Source organism: Arvicola amphibius, chromosome 8 (assembly GCF_903992535.2).
Source record: "Arvicola amphibius chromosome 8, mArvAmp1.2, whole genome shotgun sequence".
In the NCBI taxonomy this organism is placed as follows: Eukaryota; Metazoa; Chordata; class Mammalia; order Rodentia; family Cricetidae; genus Arvicola; species Arvicola amphibius.
The window spans coordinates 130,934,610-130,959,579 of record NC_052054.1 but is presented as its reverse complement, the minus strand read 5'-3'; the positions used below and the strand labels follow the sequence as shown (position 1 = coordinate 130,959,579).

The window sequence follows — 24,970 nt, the reverse complement described above, 5'->3', positions numbered from 1 at the left end:
TAAAGGCATGTACCACCATGCCCAGCTCAGTACACACTTCTTATATAATCATAACGTGGAATAAAACAGCCCATACTTATATTTTTTAAAGTAAAGTATATATCATGTTAAATTTTATGTCAAGTTGTCCATGTAAACCATCCCACTTGGGAAGTTTGAAAACATTCCCTTTTACATATCTATGAAAAACTCTATCAAGATTAAGTCAGCAGAATTCTCAGTATGTAAGACTGAAAAGGGAAAAGAAATGTTTATCCAGGAAATCATGGTTTAGAAGCTGCAAAGGAGAAGGTCCTCCCCTGTGGGTAAACAACTACACCAGGCATGTAAGGAATAATATATATATCTCACTCTTAGGACAGAAGTCCATGGTCACACCTGACTGGTGGAACAATATTTTGTAGGCTTCTTGCTTTACAAACTGCAGTGTGCACTCTTTGGTGGGATAGGAGGATAGTGTTGAAGCTTACTCTTTCCTTGAAATATTTTTTATTAGAAATTAAAATAAGAGAAAAAATTAAGATAAAAGAAAACAACTGTTCCCAAATACCTCTTAATAGTTACGATAGGAAAAATATCATTATGGAACCTGTGAGAAAATTCCCCTATACACTCAGAGAACAGGAATGTGGAGGTAGGTATTACAAATCTCATGTTGATATAACGGTCTTTGGAACAAGCCACTGGCTGTATGGTGACACACATCTGTAACCTCAGCAATCTGAAGGCCAAGGCAGAGGAGCCCAGGTTTGAAGCCAGACTGGGCTACACAGGAAGGCTGTCTCAAAAAGATAAAGATAAAAAAAAAAAAAAAAAAAACAAAACTAAGACAAATTAAAAAGCAAAAACCAACTAAGCTGCTTCTGTAACTAACTTCAATGATGCATTCATGTTGTATAAGAAAATTTATTTAGCTCAGTGAGCGAGATGCGATGAAGCTCCAGCCCAAGACGGACATATGCTAGAAACTAAACGGTAAGGCACCACTTTGTGGTGCTACACAGATTATTAGATATGGGTTAATCAAGATGTGAGTAAGAGGCTGAAAATAATGGGCCAAAGCAGTGTTTAAAAGAATGCAGTTTCCGTGTAATTATTTCCGGTAAAGCTAGCAGGGCGGCCAGGAGCCAAGTGGTGGGATGCAGCCCACCGCTCCTCACTACAGAATGGCGCCCAACATAGATAACTGGATCCACAGAAAGCCTGAGAAAGCTTGGGAAAGAATAGAGTAAAGCATGCTGTCTCTGTAGCAGCACTTTCTTGGGTTTGGCTTTGCTTGCTAGAGGCTTCCTGACTCAGCTTTAGCTACAAAACTCTCCACCTCTTAAGAGGTTCTGCTACGAAACACTTAAATGGCGTTGATAAAAGCTGACTGCATGCTTGTTTGTTTTCAGCCGTAGCAGGAAAAAAGTTGTGCTGTTTTAAAATGCTGGTGTTCTGGTCCGTCCTGCCATGGCAAACTCTGACTCTTTCAAGCAGGCGATCCTGACTATGGAGCTTTTGAATGTTGTTTGACACTGTTGCAGCTTGCTTGCTGGCAGGGAACTTGAACCGCCACAGAGTTGTGGTGATAAACATGGCTACAGGGGGTACCTCTGCCGTGAGGCTGGAAAGCTAAGGAATGGGCTGGATCTAGCTGGCAAAGCCTCAGCTTGAATTCTACTCATATTGCTCAGTAATTTAAAGGCTCATGTGGTCAGAAAAAGAGAGAGAGATACAGTAAAGAGAGATTCAAAAACAAAGAAAACCTTTAAATGATTTAAAGTGTGTTAAAATTATATGCAGGCTAAAGGTTAAAGTTCTTAAAAAACAAACAAACAAAGAAAAAAGAAAGAGAAGTTGGGTGTGGTGGTACACACCTTTAATCCCCACACTTGGGAGGTAGAGGTAGATTGACCTCTGTGACTTCAAGGTGTGGTAGCACACGCCTTTAATCCCTATGCCTGGGAGGCAGAGACAGAAGGATCTCTGAGAGTTCAAGGACAGCCTGGTCTACAGAGTTATTCCAGGACAAAGATATACAGAGAACTTGTCAAAAAATTAAAAAATAAAAGTAAAAATAAATGAAATAGAGGTTAAAATAAAGCCATACAAAGATGGAAAATACACAGAGAATCTTGATGCTGTATACTATTATGCTCTCTTTGAATTGTTTGAATGCTGAGGAAGGAGCAACAGCTGCTAAAAGATATTTGTTTACAAATGCTGCTAAACAATTCCAGAATAGATATTTTGAAAATACCTTGACTTTACAATTTGGATCTAAGGACATGATGCTTTGGAAAGGAGTTTCTTTTGTTTTTACAGAAAATGAGACCGTGTGGATTGCTTATATCTCAATATGGTATGATAGACCACTCCCTCCTGAAGGTTGCTGTGAACACCCTCAAAAAATTACTTCGCTCAACTGATGATTGAGATGAACATGGCACACAGGTTACACCATGAAAGATCTGATTAACAGCGTCCCCATTCAGCAGGAAGCAGTTTGGAGAGAAATAACTGCGCCCATGTTCCCAAATATTGTTTATAAATGTTCTTTTAAAGGGAGATATGATATATATATGAATAATTTGCATTGGTATAGATTTTGCTTTATTGATAGAGATTTAAGGTCAATTTTGTTATATGTATATGTATTTTTGATACTGATTAAGGTATTGTGATTGTGTAGTTCATTTAAAAAAATGTAATGTATAATTAAGAAATATAGGTTGTTAGTGGATAGTCATTGATAATAGTAAAGCTTATAGTCATGTTAGTTAGATTTTCTAGATATATAGAGATATATTTAAGTTAAATAGGCATTCTTCATATCTTTCAAAGACTACAGAATATTGCATTTTAAATGTTTTAATAATTTAAGGCTTTTCATGACAATGAGACACGTCTGCTCCTGGCAGCACCAATCTACTTCAAGAAGATGATGGGCATCGAAGAGGATTCTTATGGAGTTTGATAGCAATTTGCCCAAGAAACTGCTCTTGCCTGGACTGTTGCAGAAACTGGACACAAAGAACCCACAGAGAGAGGACTGCTGAACTTGCCTAAATGTGAGATGATTCTTTGGGGTTCCTGACTCATGAAAGAGTCTGTGAGACATTCTACAGGACACAGCAGATACTGACTGAACTGTCTTTGAAATTTCCTGCTTCATGGGAAAGTCTGCTGGATACTGTGGGCCTATAGGCCGAAGATAGATGCCCCAACAATACAAAAGAACTTTGGGTGACTGTCCAGGCAGTGAGATGTCTCTATCATTTCTAGAGTTTGGAAATTGCATATCTCTTATTTACTTAGGTAATATTGTATCCTTCTGGAGTCTTTGATGGAGCTGAAGAAGAATAGATAGTTATAGTTTTCCTTAGTTATGATAAAAGATAAAGTAGATATAAATACTGTAACTGTAATTCTTACTTGATAACTGTTGTTATATGTAATTTTACTATGTTAAAGTGAAAGCCTTCTTTTTTGTTTAAACAGAAAAAGGGGAAATGATGTAGGTGTGTCTTCTATCTATCTGCTGATTTCATTTGTTAATAAAAAAACTGCCTTGGCCAGCCCTTAGGTGGGTGGAGTAGACAGAACAGGAAGAAGGAAGTGAGGTAGATGGCTCAGACAATTGCCACGCCTCTCCTAAGTGAGGCAGACTGCTGTGACTCTCCTCAGTGAGCGAGATGCGATGAAGCTCCAGCCCAAGATGGACATATGCTAGAAACTAAACGGTAAGGCACCACTTTGTGGTGCTACACAGATTATTAGATATGGGTTAATCAAGATGTAAGAGGCTGAAAATAATGGGCCAAGCAGTGTTTAAAGGAAAAAAAAAAAAAAAAAAGAAAATTTATTTAATACAGGACTGCTATTATAATACATCCATTTTTACCAAAGAACTCAGAATCCCACCCCAAATCCTAAACAAATGGTACTCCCTAAACCCAACTAAGGCTTCTCACAGAAAAAAAGTATGATACAAACATGCAGACCTAAGTAGTACTGAGAGTCCTGTAGATGGAGCCACTGAGTATTACTTAATTCTCTTCTTGAATCTTTGTAGGTTGCTGTGGGAATTCCTTCAATCAATACCCTTTAAGGTCACATGATATATATATAACTCTAACCTCACATGATATATATATATATATATATATATATATATATATATATATATATATATGTAAAAGCATGCACAGCCCTTTTTGGCTGTTGGGTTTGGTCCCAGTTCCGCAACGATGCAGAGGACGGCTGAGCACCACCTTTTTTTGTGAGTCTACTCCTAAATAATAAATAAACCTCCATTCTGGGCTAATGTGAGACTATTTTATTATAAGCTACAACAGTAGGCTATCTTTATAAATGTTAATTTATACCACCGAAAATACTAAAAAGTGCCCACTCTCCTCTAGTGTATGGCCACAGTTAGTGTGAGAAACTTAAAGCCTGACTGAAAGAGAAGAAAATCCCTAATAAAAGCATAGATAACAGACTAGGATGGCTATAATGTTGGGGGAAGGTATAGACAGACCTGGTTATTCCTCAACGAGATGAAAACAGGGGAATTTTGAACTTGGGAATAGTGCCCTCATAAGGTTTTACTAATAAAGTTGAGGAAAACCACAATAGTAAAACTTTTTCCACGACAGGGTCTGGTTCCAATCCTGATGCTCCTGAGTGCTGGGATCACTGGTATGAGCTACTACACTAGGTCACACTCTGCTTTTACCTTGTTCTCCCCGGTACTAGGATGGAGCAAAAAACTTTTAATATTTCACTGCTGAGCTACCCCTAGTCCTCCTATCTTTTTACAAAGACACAGAACCTACTTGAAGATCCATATGTCAAGTAACCTCTATCTAATGCTGATCACAATTGCTGAGCTGTACCTTTAATGCCAGACAACAGTCTGTGGGTGCTTTGTACTTGCTCCGATAGTCCTGCCCATAGTACACATTAACATGATCCAGCTGAAGAAAGCACACCAGTTCCCGAGATACCTTAAAAACAAAACAAAAAACCAAAGATTAATTTAATAATGCAAATAAGCAAGTATCATATCAGGTAAGAGTTTTCAGTTGGGAATCAAACCTTTATTAAGTAAAAAGTAATATTATAAGATTTTTCTTTGTCTACAATATAACCAAAAAGGCAGACTACCTTGCTTGTTATATGTAATTCCTAATGAATATTGATTTAGAGATGTTGGTACTTTAAACATGCTATACTGTGTATAGCATCACATCACGTAACAGGTACAGGTAATAGCAGCACTCTTAGGAAAGAATAAGAATCTATCAAGTAGCTGAATGGCTATAATGCCAGCCTCAAATACAGTGATTCTCAACTGGGAATCACCTCAGCAGGCAGAGGTGATGTTTACACCCATAATTTTTAGGACTAGGATGATACTGTAAATTCTTAGACTAGCTTTGAACCCAAACAAGCACAAATGATAGCATATACCTCAGCAAAAGCACATTACTCAAGATTGAAGCTAACATAATCCTAGAAAGCCATTCTCCCTAGATGAAATGCACACAACTCAGCAAGACCTTCCCCAAACCTCCCAGATAATAAAACTGTTTATCTGATGTGGTGATGCATACCTCTAACCCCAGCACCTAGGAAGTGGAAGAGGGGAGTCAAGAGGACCAAGAGTTCAGTGTCGTCCTTATCTACATAGTGATTCTGAGGCCAGCTTGAGCTACATAAATAAAATAATCTTCCCATTACAATAACAAATCCCAACAGGGAAAAGATAGTAGAGAATTAAGATAAACCCAAATAAAGAGCAGAGAAGTGAACAGTTTTTAGCTTCCTCTTCTTTACAACAGATGAATAAGCAAAATTATCTTCTGTGTGTCTTACACAGGTACAATAGTATTCTTACTATGGAGTCATAGCAGCTAGCATAATGTAGGAAGTACAGAAGTGCAGAAGTGACATACCTTTGCTTTTCCTTTAGGGACATAGTAGATGCCAGATGCTCGCAAGAGAAAGTAACGCTTCTTCCAGGACTTCTTGCCATCGTCTTTTAACCAAAGGACCCCTTCAATTTCTGGGACAGTTACAGAACTTCCACAAAAACATTCCTTTAAAAAAGAAAACAATTTGGAAAGATTTATGATCTTTATATTTTCAGAAAATTAATTAGCTGCTCCTGTGAGTGAAGTGTTTATTAATAAATATGTGTCAAGGGGCTGGGAAATAGCTCAGTGGGTAGAGTGTCTGCTGGCAAGCATGAATACCTCAGTTTGAATCCCACCGTCTATATAAGAAACTGAATATGGCTGCACGTGCTTGCTGGGTAGCCAACTTAGTTCAGAGGGGCTAAGGTAGACTGAGAGAAGAAGATACATAGCATTCTCCTCTAGCCTGTGTCTACAGATAGAGGTGTGTAATCCTGAATGCCCATGTACATACACAACACACACACCACAGCACACAAGATGTCTGACTCCACAGTGCTGAGATTAAAGGTGTGTGCCACCATTGCCCAGTGGGAAATATTCTTAATTATAGTCATGACATTGGCAGGTGGATCTTTGTGAGTTCGAGGTCAGCCTGGTCTACAGAGAAAGTTCCAAGATAGCCAGGGCTCTGCAGAGAAATACTGTCTTAAAAAACAAAAACCAACCAAACAAAAAAGAATATTTTCCTATGAACTCAACTGAGTTGCATATAAAGCTGAGTCCCACTTCTTGTTCTGTGTCTGTGATGTGTGGTGACATGGGTGTCTGGAGGCTAAAGGCTGATGTCAGGTGTCTTCTTCAGTTGCCTTCCCCCTAGTTTCTGAGACAGGGTCTCTCCCTAAGCTCAGCGGCCAGGCTGGCTGGCTAGCGCATGCCAGGAATCCACCGTGATTACAAATGCACAGGCCTCTGCCTGGCTTTTACTTAGGGGCTAGGGCTACCAACTCAGCTCCTCATGCTAACTAAGAAAGTACTACTGACAGGGCTATAAGAAAGTACTACTGACAGGGCTATCTGACCCTCTGGAAAAGCTGATATAACCAGCATAGCCATATTTTAATTCCTCCTACCTGGAAACTCTTAAAAGGTCATTACTCCTTTTAATCTACTAGAATATTGCTTGGCAAAAAGTAGTTTGTAAGAGGTTTGTTAGGGACTCAACAGGTACGCACAGTTAGAACACTGACAGAGTTGACTTCAAAGATGCTTAAAGTTTGAATTTTAGCATGAGCAAGGAAGGGAGGGGAGCCATACCTCTAACAACACTTCTTTGTTCCTGTCTGCCATCTCAACTGTTTCCTTTTTTCCAAGAAGGTAATTCTAAAAAAAGAAGAAAGGGAGGGAGGGAGGGAGGGAGGGAGGAAATGAAAGGAGAAAAAGAAATGAAAATTGAACTCATTCCATTCTTCCCTTGGGAGTAAACAGATACATCATTTGCTCTAGAAAAGTGGCCACTCCACATTTAGTTCTGCAGTGGTAGGGAAGGGAAGTATTTAATGAAGCTTCCTCCATGTAAGCATCATCATTAAAATGTTCCTCATCCACCTCCATCTTGCCCAAAACACATTCTATGAAGTATTCCATAGACTGTTTCCTCCACATTCTGAGGTGACAATATATGCAACAGCAAGTATTTCAGGATATTTAACTAGTTATATAAAGATACCCCAAAGCATTATAAAGTAGAATATGATCAGGAAAGATTTCCTGAGATATGCTAAACCCGCATAGTTCTATTCTGGATCTAGCATGCTGTTCCAGATGATGATTAATATTTTGGCTTTTTAAGAGGAAGCCTCAAATTCTGCTATGACCATAACAGTTTTGCTTTTTAATTAAAATCTGAATTGTAATTATGAGTATAACTATTCTTTCAGTCTTCTACAAAAAGATCTCCTGACACTCTTTAACATATACTCTTCATCAACCACCATAATTAAGTCTGGGGTAAACTGACTACCGTTAATACTACTGCTATTGACCAACCACAGTCAAGTCTGCAGGTGAAAACCTTTAACACTACTGCTCTTTGTTATCACAGAGTTCTTGCTTTTCTTGACCTACCAGGGAGGAAGTGGAAAAACAGGAGTGGGGCAGGGGAGAAGGGAAGGTAGAAAAGTAGGATAAGAACAAAGTCTGTCTGGAAATGGTATAATGAGGCACATTACTCTATCTGCTAATTTTAAAAAAGGCACAGGTGTTGTGAATGCTAACCCAAACATTACACTGTCATAATAAAGATGACCAAAAAGGCTATTATGTAGCCCATGAAAGAAATTAAAATAATTAGCTAGGTAAAACCTCTGGCCTGCTTTGGGGAAATGAGAACCTCAAATGTTTATGAACTTCTGGGCTCAACAATCTCCGGATTTACAGAGAAGCCTAGTAACACCCTGGAACTATTTATATTTCTATCAAAGTTTACCCCATGTGGGACCTAACACCTGGCTCCCAAGTTACTTTTCAGTCATGACTGTTCCCATGGGGGTTGGCAGTTACAGTGCCCAATCACGTGGCTTCCAGTCTTTTAACCCTACCGACTCAGCATTTACACATTAGCCAGTCTTACCTGTGGGTTTTTAAAAAGTGCATATTTTTCTATACGTTCCATAAATATAAGCTTGTTTTGGCTATCTCTTGTCCAATTAAGAAGATTTTCAACTAAGTTTTCATGGTCTTCAAAGATTCTCTCTGTTCCAAAATTAAATAACAGCTTTTTGTTAGTATTCATCAGACTTACATGAAAGGCAAGATAAGTCATAGCAGAATTATGGAATGTTTAAAGGCTGATGGGCACTGTCTTCCATTTCTAAACAGTCCCTCACTGAACACGGAGCTCACTAGTTCAGTTCCGCCATCCTTCTTTTTCTTCCCAGGAGTGGACGCATGTTTCTGTATGGATTTTTTTTTAAATGTGGATTCAGGGTGGTGGTATGTGTGTCAGACTAAAGTCTGTGTATACACAGACACACACGAAATAATACTGAACATGTTAGAAGTATTCTTTCCAATTTGTTAATGTGCTTGTTTTCCCATAGAGTTAACGACCTCTGTACAAAAACACTAGTAAATGTAACAGTACTGGGGCTGGAAAGACGGCTCAGCACCAACAGCTTCTGCTGTTCTTGCAGAGGATCCAGGTTCAGTTCTCAGCACCAACATTAGGCAGCTCACAACCACCTATAACTCCATTGCCAGAGTATCTGACACCCTCTTCTGGCTTCATGCACATGATGCACACACATACACTCAGACACATAAAATAAGTGAATGAAAAAGTAAAAATCTTCAATAACAGTTTTTAGTAAATGTATTTATGTAGCTCTTATTTAAAAGAAAGAGCATTTTGTTATCATTAAGAAACTTTTCTTTAATCATTTTAAAATACAAAGTGAACTAGAATTCATCTTTTAGTCAAAGAACTCTCCAGCTAAAAACTCACCAGGAAAAACATTAAAAAGCCATATTTTAAAAAGATAAAGTACCTGATAATTTTATAGAAAAAAATCAAAATGTCTCAAAATGCTTCTCTCAACATGAAGATTAAGGATTACAAAGACACTAAGAAGCAATTAAAGCAGCAGCATTACTGACCCATTTGTAACTCAGAAACGGTCTCCACCAGCGACCAGTCTAAACTGTAGCCACAGTGAGATTTGTCCATCAGGTTGTCCAGCACTTGTCTCACAGTCTGTCTCTCGTCCACCATCATTGTTTTAGAACTGTCATCAGACATGTGGACCCTGATCACCAGCTGCAACAGGTAAAATGGTAACCTTAAAAGATGGTATTTTAGAAAGGTATTTTCCAGCATTAAATAGCATTCTGAGTCAAGTCTTTAAAAATGAAATAAGACATATTATGACTATGTTGACTTTATTACTAAAGGTAAAATCTGAATATCAAGAAACCCGCCTACAGGTTTTTAATTTTAAGCCTTTAAAATATACAATTATTATGCAAATCTTACTGATTTGTGTTTGTTTTAAAAGTAGTGCGCAGCCTTTAACATCTGAGGGATAATGCCACCAGCAGTGGCCAAAGTTAGGCCCTTCAGACCTGCGCAGAGACAAAGGCTGTCATAAAACATCTCCACAAACCCTCATGTGACAGTTAACAGGAGAACACATTTTCACCTTTCCATAAGCTAGAGGAACAGTATATATAAACAGTAGAATTATTCATGAAGCAAAACAAAACACGAAAAAAATCGTAAATATTTCAAACCTAGCAAAGTGCCACACATCACCTTTTTCACTTGAGCCTCTTTAATTTTTTCCAGGGCAACTCTAATCTTCTCAGCTTTCAGTTTTGCTGCTTGTTCCTCCTGCAAACACATAGCATTTCAGACAAACTGCTGCCAAGAGGGTAAAGACACCAGAGAAGGCTTCATCATTAGAGGGGCTAGTACTGAATTTCATTTAGAACATACTATTACACATTTTATTTTTAAAATGGCCCTGTTCACAAAAAGTAGACATATTGTAACAAGGGAGCACAGGTACATACAGGATTAGATTTCATATTCCAGAAAAAAAGAAATCTATGATGAAGTAAATAAGTTCGATTTTGTCAACTAAGTTCAAGTACTAGGTTTGGGGAAATATGATATATACGCCCCTGCCTGCCTATTTGCTACATTCACACAACTCCTCTGAATTCAGACCCCTCCAGAGTTTAGGCAGGATTTTTACACAGTTTTGTCTTGTTACACTGAAAAATTTAGATCACTGTAAAAATATATACATCAAAACCAATCTACTTATTTACAGTAATATAAAACCCTTAACAAATAAGAAGCATAGGTATTAATATTAATTCTCAATAATATGCTAATACAAACAAGAGGCTGCCTTATATTTTAAGTTTTACTGATTTGGAAAATCACGCAACACAATCATGTCAGTAAATTCTAATATTTTAATCCATCAATAAGATCTTTTAAATGCTAAATATAACTTTAAAAATAACCCAACTGTAAGTAATTCTACTCTAAAAACCTATTATAAAACAGTAAAAATTATAAGGAACTAAAAAATAAAGCATTGTCCATTTTCCTAATAGCATAAAGTATTCTACACTAGTTAGTACTTACAGGTAACTTCCAGCAATAGGACACAATAAACAATATAGTTATAATTTCCAATTTAAAAAGCCCATATAAGTAAACTGTTTATAAAGAATTATTTCCTATTTCTAAGCTTTTGATTACTGTTACAAAACATTAAATATCAATATAACTTCCATCTTCTATAATCCTTTTATATGTCTTTCTTTTAAAAAAACAAAAACAAAAGGAAAACAATTTTATCAGTCAAACTTCATCCTCTATGGATTGTGCCCAAATCCCTCAATCCATAAAAATCATAAAAAGCTAATACTTCCAGGGTAGGAAAACTGAAAAACCAAAAAAGCTAAATCCATTTACTGACTATTTTTCTCTCTCTACCAAAATTCTGATGGCTTTCTTCTTTTTCCATTTCCTACTCGGCAGCCTCTCCTTACAAGCTTAAGTTACTACTAGAGAAGGGAGGGGTGGGGAAAGGCAGCAAGCTCATGTACAGAAATTGGATCCCTTTCAATGAATGGAGCCGCTGAATTAACAGAATGACCAAGGCCTGGAAATACTATCTGTAAACCCAATAGTCAAAGAACAAAGAACTTTATTTTAATAATGAAGAGGATTAATAATACTTAGTTCTTGTATTATTATAGATATATGCCTTTGACTAAAAGATTAAATAACTAGTCTTCTCCTTTATACAAATAAATAGCATCATAAAATATATAGATTACAATTTAATATAAGATTTTTTTCTTTTAAAAAACAGGTTGTAAGAAACTTAAGCTAGTGTTATTAAACCTGTTTCCAGAATGGAAATGTTTCTAGAACTAAGAAACAAAATCATTATTAAGTAAACCACCAAATATGCAATTTCGATGGATACATAAAAGTTCTATAATGAATTTGAAATACTTTAAACAATCATAAAACTGATTTCATAAAAAATCATTAGAAAGCATTCATAAGTGCTTCATTGCTGTATTGGCATGAATGACCACTACAGACTAAGAAAATTAACCAATGTATTCATTTATAAATTTCATTTATGTCTCTGAAAAGTAAATTTGAAATCTGAATTGGAATCAATGCTTCATATACTTGAAATACCAAAGTGAATTTCTAGAAATAAAATATTTAAAAATAAACTTGCAGTTATATTTATTTTATATGTATAGATGTTTGGCCTCCATGTATGTGTGTGTGGTGTGTGTAATGTAGTCTATGTGTGCACTGCTTGTATAGATCAGAAGAGGACACTGGATTCCCTGGAACTGGAATTATAGATGGTTGTGGGCCACCATGTGGGCTGGAAATAGAACCTGGGTCTCAAGAAAACAGCAATTCTTAACCACTGAGTCATCTCTCCAGAAAATACATATATGAAAAGATGGCCAATAGTCCTTCTTGTCATTTGGGAAGTGAAAGTTAATTTAAAAAATATACTATACAGCCGGGCGGTGGTGGCGCACGCCTTTAATCCCAGCACTCGGGAGGCAGAGGCAGGCGGATCTCTGAGTTCGAGAGCAGCCTGGTCTAGAAGAGCTAGATCCAGGACAGGCTCTAGAAACTACAGGGAAACCCTGTCTCGAAAAAAACCAAATATATATATATATATATATATATATATATATATACTATACATTTACTACTATGCCTCAAATCTAAACACCAACACCAAATGCTAATGAGGATGTGGAGCATTAGAACTGCTGTTCACTAGCAGTGAGAATCCAAAGTGGTTCAGCCACTTTGGAAGACAGTTTGGCTGATTCTCACAAAATTAGATGTACTACTATCACACGAGCCAGGAATCATATTTCTAAGTATTCACTCAGATCAGCTGCAAACTTTTATCTTCAGAAAATCTTCACATGTTTATGTATGCTTTATTCATAATTACCTGTATTTGGAAGCAACAAAGATGCCCTCTAACAAGTGAATAAATAAATTATGGTGCATTCTGACAATGAAATATTATTCAGCATTAAAAAGAAATGAGCTATCAAGCAACAAGAGGGCACAGAGGGACTGTAAACACATATTAATAAATAGAAGAATCCAACCTGTAAAAGTTAGATACGATATAATTTATTATACTGTACTGTTCTCTGGGAAGAGCAGCAGAAAGTTCAGTTGCTGTCAGGTAAAGATGGAAGTGGGGTTATTAGCCAGACTACAGAGGCCTTTCAGGGCAGTGAAACTACTGCTTGTCATATTACAATAGGTGATCTATGTCAGCATGTCAGAACTCCAAATTGCTCTAAGATGTCTAAAAAAGAATAAACAAAATCAAACACTGGACTGTATTAGTCACACTACAACAACAGTATTTCCACGCTCCCATTTTATTTTAGTGTACTACTGTCTGTCAAATCCTATGACAGGTGCAGCTTCATTAAACTCATAGATTAGTTCCTGTTCCACTCATTGGAAGTGTTGAACAATAAGAGAACTGGATAACCAATTCACAATTATTTAACCAATCACACTTCTCACATATTAATAAGGAGACTGCAAAACAGGTAAAGCTTTGCTTAAAAAAAAAAAAAACAAATTCACCCTTTCTTTTAGCTATAGAAACTGGTCAACATAATTTCCTTTTAAAAATTGTTTTCGGGGCCTTGCATATAAAAAGCAAGTAACTACCACTGGGCTACATCTCTGGTCCTTATAAACTGGTCTATGTAAATAATAATCACATTTAAGAGCTAGCTGTTTTAATTTCAAAAAAACTGTGAATTTTAGTTTATTCTTGTCATGTTTATTACAAGGATCTTTTTAGAAACTTTTTGAACAAACAGAACTTGTTACAGTAGGATCTGAACACTTTTTGTTACTGGAACAAACTGTAAATAAAAACACTCAAATAGCATGACCCACATTTCCTCTGGGCCCCATGCTCTTCCTCTGTGAGTTGTTAAATCATACTGTATTTTTTTTTTTAACCATAGCAATAGTGGGAAAAAAAAAAACCATCCTTTTTCTTTTCTTTCTTTCTTCCTTTCCTTCTTTCCTTCTTTCCTTCTTTCCTTCTTTCCTTCTTTCTTTCTTTCTTTCTTTCTTTCTTTCTTTCTTTCTTTCTTTCTTTCTTTCTTTCTTTCTTTTGGTTTTTCGAGACAGGGCTTCTCTGTGAAGCTTCAGTGTCTGTCCTGGCACTCACTACGTAGACCAGGCTGGCCTCAAACTCACAGAGATCTGCCTGCCTCTGCCTCCTGAGTGCTGGGATTAAAGGTGTGCACTACCACTGCCTGGCTTAAAGGAAATCATCTTATTCTCTGAAAGAGACAGATCAGTATAATACCTGGAAGATCTACAGTAGTTTATTTATAAAGGCAGTGTTAGCCTGTGTTCCCCAATGCAAAGGAGAAAGCTTCCCCCATGTGTTTTCTGCTGACCAGCTCAGATTTTCAGTCTTCTGCCCCAATTTTTTTTGACTAGTCCTTTCTTCACATTGTCTTACAACTACCCTACACATAGTAAGGGATACTTCACTCATACAAAAACAACTTTCTCTATTTCTCTTTAAAGAGCAAGAGACAACTCATTTTCTACTGAAAAACTACTGTGTAAATCAATAGCCATCAAATGTCAAACCTCCTCAAATTTGCATATAGCACAAAAACTGGGTAAAGATCTTATGATTAAATGAAAATCAATGCTGGGCTACAAAGTGTAGCATTCTCTGGGGTGTAAATATCAGAATATCAGTACTTAGTTACAGTTGTGTAGAGAGGGACAGTGAATGACTTCAACTGAGAAATAAGACTTTACAGGTTCAGAACAAACAATGAAGTCAAGGGGCTAACCAGTAGTTTATAATTTCTCTGGAAGACTGTGACAATTAAAAAGTAACAAATTAATTCAAAGAGAACTTGAAGTGGTAATTTAATATTCACTGCAATATCTCTCTGAAGAATCACAGAATTATATTAAACTGTCATCAAGAGAACTTACATTAATTATCTAAGACCTGCTGAACCAAAAGTTATGGTGTATATATCTAATTTAAATTAAAAAATACAAAGCTTGTATGATTATAGCCACTGTACCAAATAAGACTCATAAAGATTACTGTCTTAAGATCATATTTATTAACTGCTTAGCTATATATTAATTATATCATAATCTCAGTTTCTACTGTCCTCAACAGTTTATAACCTTAGCTTTTGGAGTATCAACAAATAAAACTGCTGTTAAAGACACACTGTAAAAGCATTTTAGCATCTTTTCTGAAGCAGAGAAAACAATGGTTACTGGTAGCATAGTTTTCTTACACTTTGACAGACTCTGGAGGTTGGGTACTGGAGTACTAGGCTTTATGATGGAAAGCCAGATTATTCCATTGGTTGGTGTGTTAGCAGTATACATACTTGGGGCTGAAAGTAAAGATCAATGGAGGGTATATAAAAGGTTCAGAATTCAATACCCAGCACCAAAAAACGAAGGTCACATAGTTCACAAAAGCCAGGTGCTCTGACAGAGGGCACTGACAATAGGCAGAGTAAGGTACATGTGAGCTCTATGGTCTGGGTTGCTTAAGATTATACACTATCTCTTCCATGACACTATTCCAAGCCCATTCTTGGTGTTTGGATTCTACACTACTGAATCACATTCTTGCTCAAATTTCTTACCGTACAAGTAGGGTACTATAACCTGCGTATGCAGTGGTATATCTGGTTAGCAACCCAGATGTTGACCAGATATATTACCAATGCCACTATAAGCTGTAGGTAGAAACCTTTCATATTTTAGTCTGTACGGCTGTTTCCTTGGCAGATGGGGATGTGAAGTTACTAACACTTTTAAATCTTAAAATTACCAAGTAAAATTCTTTCTGTGGGAAGAACTTGTTTACTGTGCATATTTTCCAAGACCAGAGACATTGGCTCATATAAGGTACTCAATAAATACTAGTTGAATGATGACGCTACTCTCCCCCAGTAGCTTCCCACTGCATTTATAGAAACATTAATGTCCTAGCAGGCCTTGATCCTCTGGTTCTTATTTGTGCTTTTCAACACAAAGCAAAACACTTGTAACTCCACTTTATTATGGTCATTTCAACAATATAGACTGTAGCTTCTCAGGTATGACAAACCCTTGTTTTCTCAGCCTACCTACATGGATCATGCCTTTCTTTTCATCTGTTAGGCTTTAGCTTCAATTTCATCCTCTAAAAGGGGCTTTTTCTGGCCTCACCATCAGTGAAACAGACTGTTTATCTTCTCCTCAGGATTCTCTATTCCTTTGTTTCCTTCATAGCACTTAATATAATTTAGGTATTTTTACGTGTTTGCATATATACATGTGTGTATATATTTATATTAATGTGCTCTCTATTTCTCTCTCTCTCTCTCTCTCTCTCTCTCTCTCTCTCTCTCTCTCTTCCCCCCCCCCCCAACCAATTCAGGATTTCCTATAGTCCCAGGCTGGCCTCAAATTCATTGTATAGCTGAGGACAACCCTGAACTCTTGATGCACTTGCCTTTATCTTCCAAGTGCTAAGACTACAGGTGTATCCATATAAGGATACATAAGGCCTGGATACTTTATACTTTATCTTCATAATAGACCATGTACTCCTTAAGAGTAAGGACTATGTCCATTTTATAGTGTTGTATACTAACTAGTACTTCATAGTACAAAGGTCAATAAAGAGGACTAGACAAATAGGCAAGAGAAGAAAAATGTTAAACTCAATCTGGGAATAGTCTAAGAAAAAGATGGAGACAAAGTAGGAGACAATTCTAGTGCTTGGAGAAGTGCTAAGGGATTGTTACAGTGGAGGCAATGGGAATGAAACAGATGGGTAAAGTTTGAGAATTACAACAGGCTCATTTTGGATTTGAGATACTAAGTGAGAAGTATAGTGACATGTGATCAGAATGCTCACTCTGTGTCACTAGGAGAGTGGTAGCAAGTTGTGGGTCTCCAGAGAGAAGATGGATGATTTTCTGCAGGATTTAAATGTTAGTAAGTAAGACGCTGATAATATCCAGGAAGCCCTAACAGCTATCAACGATCTGGAAATACACAGAGACAGTGCACATGGCAAGATCTAGCACTCTCTTCTAAAACAGATCCTACTTAAGCCATGAGGGTCGACTTGGGTTAGAAAGTACGTGGACAGAACCTGCTGCGATCTCGTCCCTGCTCTGACTCTGGGTTTGTTTAGAAAGGAAGCCTGGGGACAGACAGGGCTCACCACTCATCTGTCACAAAGCCTTCTCCTCTGAGCTGCTATGAATAAATGAAAGGGAAAAACTCTCGGGTATAATAACATACATAGTAGCTTCTACACTGTTTGTTCTTCAGAAACTAGAAGTCTGTATTCTTGAATGTAACGTTGTACTATTTAAATAAGATAATGATAAAGAAAACTCATTCAGCTCCTTGATTACTGTTACCTAGTTAATAATTAGAATTGGTAAAAGACTTTAAGTTGTAAAATAGTATCCCAGTAAAGTCCAACGAACTGAATCAAACTGAGGGTAGAAAATTGAGAAATTCAAATTGTGATCTTCTCTTCCAGTAAGACTAAGTTAATATAAATCAAAATTCTGTCTCTGTAAGTAAATGTTGTAATTAAACCAGAGGTAATAATGTAAGTAAGAACTGTTAAAGCTTGCAAAAGAAACTCATAGCATAAAACAATAGCAAAAGTTAAATTAAAGCAATGTTTTCAGGTTTTGAAATACAATAGAAAATTAAATTAGAGAAAGTACAACATATTTGGAAGAATACTAGGCCTCCGTAGAAGTTAGAAACAAGTGGAAATTACTGAACATATTTTTGGCTCTGATTATTAACAGTCATTAGATTAGGGAAACAATAACTTTTAGCAAGAGAAAAAGCAACCTGTACTAAAGACAGTGGTGCTACTAATAAGAGCTACGAGAATGCAATCCCAACAAGAGATCGTATTCTGTCTACAAGGCAGGGAATAGTTACATGCACATGGGAAACAGCGACATCACCTTGGTCAGCAAATGAGAAGGTTTTCCTGCAATGTTTCTCAGAAGAAGGGAGGTTTCCCTGTCCAGATAGGAGTGCTTAAGCAGGAAGAGAGAAAACAAAAAAGGCAATAAGAGAAGTCAGTGGAGACTTTGTGTCTTAAAATAAAACAGAGCAAGTCTTGACTCTATAATTAATCACATATCTATTTTTGTAAACTAAGTGAAATATGTCCATTAAGAAAAATGTTATTTTAAAAAACCAAACCATCACTGCCGACAACAGAAAGGAGTAAGAGGTAAAGGCCTGTCTGTGCCCACAGATGCGTTCCCGGTAAATGGCTGATTTCTGGCTCTGTGTAACACATGCAAAGACCATAGAGCCAGTCTTCTTTACAAGCAGTGGTCAAGAGTGCTGTGCACAGAGCACAAATAAAACCATGCCAAAGGTTGATGTCTATAGCTCTTCCTATTAAAAATCCGTAAAAGATTTATGGAGATTTAAACAGTATACTGTGTTTAGAACACAAATATTTAAAAAGCTGGCAACCATTTCTCATCAATTCAATGATAGCCACACCAAGAGGAAAAATACCCATATGTATTTTGCCTACTATTTTGTTTTCATTGAAATTTTATTAATCCATTTATTATAAGACAGTGTTACACAGTGAAGGGCTTTCATAGAAAATGAACACTGAATTCCCCTTGAACTGATTTAAACTTATTTAATTAATATATTGTTCCCAGCAATGATGCAAATAACAAGGTCCTTAACTCCCATTTATACCTTCTTAGTAACTTTAAAAAAAAGATTAATTTTATTTATTTAATTTTACTTTTATTTTTGGTTTTTCAAGACAAGGTTTCTCAGTAGCTACAGAGCTAGTCCTGGAACCTGCTCTGTAGTACAGGCTGGCCTTGAATTCACAGAGACCCACCTGCCTCTGCCTCCTAATTGCTGGGATTAAAGGTGTGTGCCACCACTGCCTGGCTTCATTTTATTTTTAATTATGTATCTGTGTGTGCACATGAGTACAGGTGCCCACGAGGGCCAGATCTGTTGGATACCCTGGAGCTGGAGTTGCAAGCAGGTGTGAGCAACCTGATGGTGTACTTGGCAACACTCTACAAGTGTGGTGGAATGTGCATTTAATAATATATTTTTTATTTTTTTTCTCTCATGGTTTATTTTTTTTTATATTTAAAAATTTCCATCTCCTTCCCTCCTCCTCCCCCCTCCCTCCGCTCCTCCTCCCCCTTCCCTCCCCTCCTTTTCCCCCTTCCCTCCCCTCCCTCCACCCATACCTCCCCTCCCTCCCTCTCAAGGCCAAGGAGCCATCAGGGTTCCCCACTCTATGCTAAGTCCAAGGTCCTCCCAACTCCCCCCAGGTCCAGGAAGGTGATCGACCAGGCTGAGAAGGCTCCCACAGAGCCCGTCCATGCAGAAGAATCAGAGCCCTGCGCCAATGTCCTTTGCTTCTCAGTCAGCCCCCGCTGTTGGCCACATTCAGAGGGACGGGTTTGGTCGCATGATCCATCAGTCCCATTCCAACTGGAGTTGGTGATCTCCCTTTAGTTCTGGAATATATACATGCTAGAATACTACTCAGCGGTAAAAAAACAATGACATCTTGAATTTTGCAGGCAAATGGATGGAAATAGAAAACACTATTCTGAGTGAGGTAACCCAGACCCAAAAAGATGAACATGGGATGTACTCACTCATAATCGGTTTCTAGCCATAATTAAAGGACATCGAGCCTATAAATTTGGGATCCTTGAGAAGATAATAAGAAGGTGAACTCCCAAAAAAAGATATAGTAATCCTCCTGGATATTGGAAGTAGACACAATCGCCAGGCAAAATTGGGAACTTGAGGGTTGGGCGAGACTGGGCCAAGGGAAGATGGGGAGAGAAAAATGTGAAGGGGAGAACGGGGGGAGCTCGGAGGAATGGGGTGCTTGGGATATAGGAAGGGTGGATATGGGAGCAGGGAAGCATATATCTTAATTTAAGGAGCTACCTGAGGGTTGTCAAGAGACTAATAATATATTTTTTAAAAACATGGCTATGAGATGACTCAGTGGTTAAGAGCAACGGTTGCTCTTCCAGAAGACCCAGGTTTAATTTCCAGGACCCATGTGGTGGCTCACGACTGTCTGTAACTTCAGTCCTAGGAACTGCCTTCTTTCTACCTCCACAGGCACCAGGCATGCATATGGTGCACAAACATGCATGTAGACAAAAACGCCAATACATATAAAGTAATTTTTAAAAAGTAAATTTAAAAAAGACGTAATTTGGATCTCAGGGAGAGAAAAAAAATCAATCTAGAAATATATTATTATAATGCTTTTAGTGTTTGCTATAGGTAATAAAAATTTGACTTATGAAAGTACTGTAATGTACTTTACTAATGAGGGCAATATTATGAAAGTAAAATAATTATTTGGGTTGAAATTTTTACTAAAGAACAGGACATGGTCCACTAGAAAAGCAGAATTCTGGGGTATTTTAAAAGAGGGCAGATCCAGTTCCTTCTATTTAAACTATAGGTATATGTAACAGAGGGCATGCTATCTAGAAAACAGAAGCTGAAATCAATTCTCCTTTAACTAAATGCCTATGTTACCTGTCTCCCTGTAGTATCAGTCAGTCACATGCATTCCTTCTAACTCCTGGATTTCAGAAGGAAGAAGGAATGAGCCTTCTCAGCGGAGAAAGATACAAAGGCAGTGAAAAAAGGTGTGTGTGTGTATTTAACAGTCAAGGTGTCCTGGCACATGCTGCTAGTTAACAAAACACACTTTGGCCAGTGATGGTTCAGTACTTGCTGCAGAAGCCTGATAACCTGAATTTGATTCCAGAATCCACGTAAAGGTGAAAGGGAAGAACCAACTTCACAAAATTGTCCTCTGCACTCCACATGCACACTGTGACACGCATGTACATACAAACACATTAAAATAAAAACTAAAGCTCCGGCGGTGGTGGTGCACACCTTTAATCCCAGCCTTGAGAGGTACAGACAGGCAGATCTCTGTGAGTTCGATGCCAGCCTGGTCTACAGAGTGAATTCCAGGACAGCCACCTAAGTAAGTAATTACATATATACATATATACATACACACACACAAACACATATATATATAGAGAGAGAGGAGAGAAACTAAGGCCTGTATGTTTTCCTTTTCTCTTTCATTTATGGTCCCCCCCCCCTCTCTCTCTCCATCTTTCAGATCCGAATGTCAAGCCTGGAGCCAAGGCAGGCACTGTCAGTCACTTAGTAGTTGCTTCCCATGCTGTCTGGTCTGTACCTCTTATTAGCCCTGCAATGTCTATTTACAACCACAATGAGGTGTGTTAGGTGGCATGGGAAGGAGGAGGGGAGTACCTATGCCAAAATCAGGGGCTTAGGAAAATATTCTGGGAAAAAATGTACAGTCTTGAAGGATGAGAAGGAGGCTAAAAAGGATGGAGTAGAAGAAATGAAAAACCAAGCACATATTCAGTGGTTCTCAGGGCACCTCAGAAAATGATGAACGTGTTTTCACAATAAAGACAAGAGGAAGGGTTAATAGTTTAATATTGAGAAGAAAGTCAAAAGTGGCAAATACCCTAAAGCACGACACAACAACCCCTAAGAGAACACAACCCACCCCACAAGACATTTATGTCTTTCTATGGAAAATCATGTAGATGAAAAACCTTGTATATTTTATATACAAACACAAAGTAATTTTGTATGATATTAATTTTAAATGAATTCTGGAACATCTTGTCTTATGAAATAGGTTGAGGAAATTCTATATTTATTATGTTTAATACCAAATATAATGAGTTTGATTAACTTTCATACATATAAATACGGTACTTTGCTTATACTTACCTTCCCTCTTAACCGTGCTGTCCCTATCCCTCCACGGATTCTTTTAAAATTTATTTTTATAAAACTGTTTATAATGATGTGAAACCATTACTAATGAAACCCTAGCTTCAATTAAGAGCTGCCAGTATCACAGAGGGCAATGTTGGCTATACCAAGATCTGAAATTCATCTGAACAAAACTAAGAACAAATGCTTATATTAGTAAAAATACGAAACATGGGAATTTCATTGAGCTTCATTAGTATACACTGTTGAAAATATTTCATATTATTTTAAGTATACAATGAGAAATATGTTTTGTAAAATAAGATATCAAAAATCATTTCTCACTAACTCATCTCATTTAATCACTGTAACTACAGCAAGAAACTTATCTCAAGAGCCAGATAAGATGGGAATGCTCAGAGAGGGCCAAGAGGTGAGTGACCAGCCACCCAGAGGGACACCCCACCCTCTAAGGCCTCCATAGTGGGGCAAAACCCCGGGCCAGGTCCCTCTCCCAACTGCCTCAGCTTCTCTAGCCAGCCAGCAGGAGTTTCTGCAGTTAGGATGCCCCAATACCCACCCCCCAGCCACTGGGCCCCTACAAATTACAAGCCCCATCCCACCACCAAACTCACTTATCCTCCTGCAACCTCAGTAGAACTCTGAAACACGGCTTGCTGAAATATTCAGAGGACCAAGAGGTGAGTGACCAGCCACCCTGCAAGACACAGCATTCTCTAGGCCCTCCATAGTGGGGCAAAACCCTGGGCACCTCCCCAACCTGCATCAGCTTCTCTAGGCACCCAGCAGGAGAGTTCCCTACTGAGAGGACCAAGAGAGCAGGCTAATAGAGATCTCAAGGGCTCCCTGAGACAGACTTTGGCAGTACAGAGCAGACGAAGAACAATTTCCAAAGACGCAGACAGCCACTGCAAGGATTGGACCAAGATGCAAAGATAGTGCTGGCATCAACTGAAGGAAGAGATGGGTAGGCACCAATGCAAGAATTCATCCAACAATCTAAAAAGCAACATAGTAATTAACACCAGAACCCAGTGATCACGCAAGAGAATGACTTGACCATCCTAACCCAGAAGCAGCAGAAGAAAATGATTTTAAACGTATCTTTATGAAGATGATAGAAACCTTTAAAGAGGAAATAAAAAACTCTCTTAAAGAAATAGAGGTAAAGACAAACAAAAAATTGGAAGAAATTAATAAATCACTCAAAGAAAACCAAGAAAAAACAATCAAACAGGTGAAGCAAAGAGTTCAAGACCTGAAGACTGAAATAGAGGAAATAAGAAAAAAAAAAAACCAAAAAACACAGGGCTGGAGAGATGGCTCAGAGGTTAAGAGCACTGGCTGCTCTTCCAGAGGTCCTGAGTTCAATTCCCAGCAACCACACGGTGGCTCACAACCATCTATGAGATCTGATGCCCTTTTCTGGCAGGCAGGCATACATGCAGACAGAACACTGTATAAACAAATTTTTAAAAAAAAAAAAAAACCCATAAACTGAGGGAATTCTGTATATGGAAAATCTGGGGAAAAGAACAGGAACTACAGAGGCAAGTATAATCAACAGAATACAAAAGATAATGTTGAAGATACTATAAAGGAAATCAATTCATTGATCAAAGAAAACATTAAATCCAACAAATTCTTAATGCAAAACATCCAGGGAATCTGGGACACCATGAAAAGACAAACCTAAGAATAATAGGTACAGAAGAAAGAAAAGCACTTCAGCTCAAAGGCACAGAAAATATATTCAACAAAAATCACAGAAGAAAACTTTCCCAACCTAAAGAAGGATATCCCTATGAAGGTACAAGAAGCTTACAGAACACCAAATAAACTGGATCAAAAAAAAAAAAAAAACCCAAAGAAAAGAAAGAAAGAAAAAAGAAAAAAAATAGGCCCCTCGCCATAAAATAATCAAAACGCAAAACATACAGAAATAAAGAAAGAATATTAAGAGCTGCAAAGGAAAAAGGTGAAGTAACATATAAAGGTAAACCTATCAGAATTACACCCGACTTTTCAATGGAAACCATGAAAGCCAGAAAGGGCAGATGTACTGCAGACACTAAGAGATCATGGATATAAGCCCAGACTACTATATAGACCCAGCAAAGTTTTCATTCACCATCAATGGAGAAAGCAAGAAAGTTCATGACAAAACCAGATTTAAACAATATGTATCCACAAGCCCAGTGCTACAGAAAGTACTAGAAGGAAACCCTAACCCAAGGAAACTAACTGCACCCACAAAACATAGGCAACAGATAACCTCTCAGCAGCAAAACCCAAAGAAGGGAAACACACAACCACTACTACCAAAAAATAACAGGAATTAACAACCACTGGTCATTAATATCTCTTAATATCTATGGATTCAATTCACCTATAAAAAGACACAGGCTAAAAGAATGGATACAAAAACAGGATCCAGCCTTCTGCTGTATACAAGAAACACACCTCAACCTCAAAGATAGACATTATCTCAGAGTAAAGGGTTGGGAAAAGGTTTACCAATCAAATGGACCTAAGAAACAAGCGGGTATAGCTATTCTAATATCTAACAAAATAGATTTCAAACTAAAATCAATCAGAAAAGATGGAGAAGAACACTTTATACTCATAACAGGAACAATCCATCAAGATGAAGTCTCAATCCTGAAAATCTAGTCTCTAATATAAGAGCACCCACATATGTAAAAGAAACATTACTAAAGCTTAAATCGCACATCAAACCCTACACACTAATCATAGGAGACTTCGACACTCCATTCTAGTCAATGGACAGGTCAACAAGACAGAAATAAGAGAACTAACAGATGTCATGACTCAAATTTACTTAACAGACATCTACAGAACATTCCTCCCAAACACAAAAGAATATACCTTCTCAGCACCTCATGGAACCTTCTCTAAAACTGACCACATACTCGGTAACAAAGCAAAGGTCTACAAATATAAAAACAACAACAAAAAAAAAAAACATTAGAGTAACCCCCTGTATCTTATCAGATCACCATGATTTAAAATTAGAATTTAACAACAACACTACTCTCAGAAAGCCTACAAACTCATGGAA

General features: G+C 37.6%; 1 protein-coding gene across 7 annotated transcripts in view; it reads right to left on the bottom strand.

Moving 5' to 3' along the window:
- Raph1 (Ras association (RalGDS/AF-6) and pleckstrin homology domains 1) overlaps positions 1 to 24,970 on the bottom strand; it is a 109,220-nt gene that overhangs the window by 35,378 nt on the left and 48,872 nt on the right. For 6 of the 7 annotated variants that reach the window (XM_038338895.1, XM_038338897.1, XM_038338898.2 and 3 more), the window contains exons 5-11: positions 18,015 to 18,089; positions 10,219 to 10,296; positions 9,564 to 9,723; positions 8,539 to 8,660; positions 7,224 to 7,289; positions 5,946 to 6,089; positions 4,884 to 4,994 (exon numbers count right to left, since the gene is read on the bottom strand). In XM_038338895.1, the coding sequence (XP_038194823.1) occupies positions 4,884 to 4,994; positions 5,946 to 6,089; positions 7,224 to 7,289; positions 8,539 to 8,660; positions 9,564 to 9,723; positions 10,219 to 10,296; positions 18,015 to 18,089 (756 nt within the window). The remainder of the gene's footprint in view (positions 1 to 4,883; positions 4,995 to 5,945; positions 6,090 to 7,223; positions 7,290 to 8,538; positions 8,661 to 9,563; positions 9,724 to 10,218; positions 10,297 to 18,014; positions 18,090 to 24,970) is intronic. The other variant, XM_038338896.1, reaches the window with a different exon arrangement.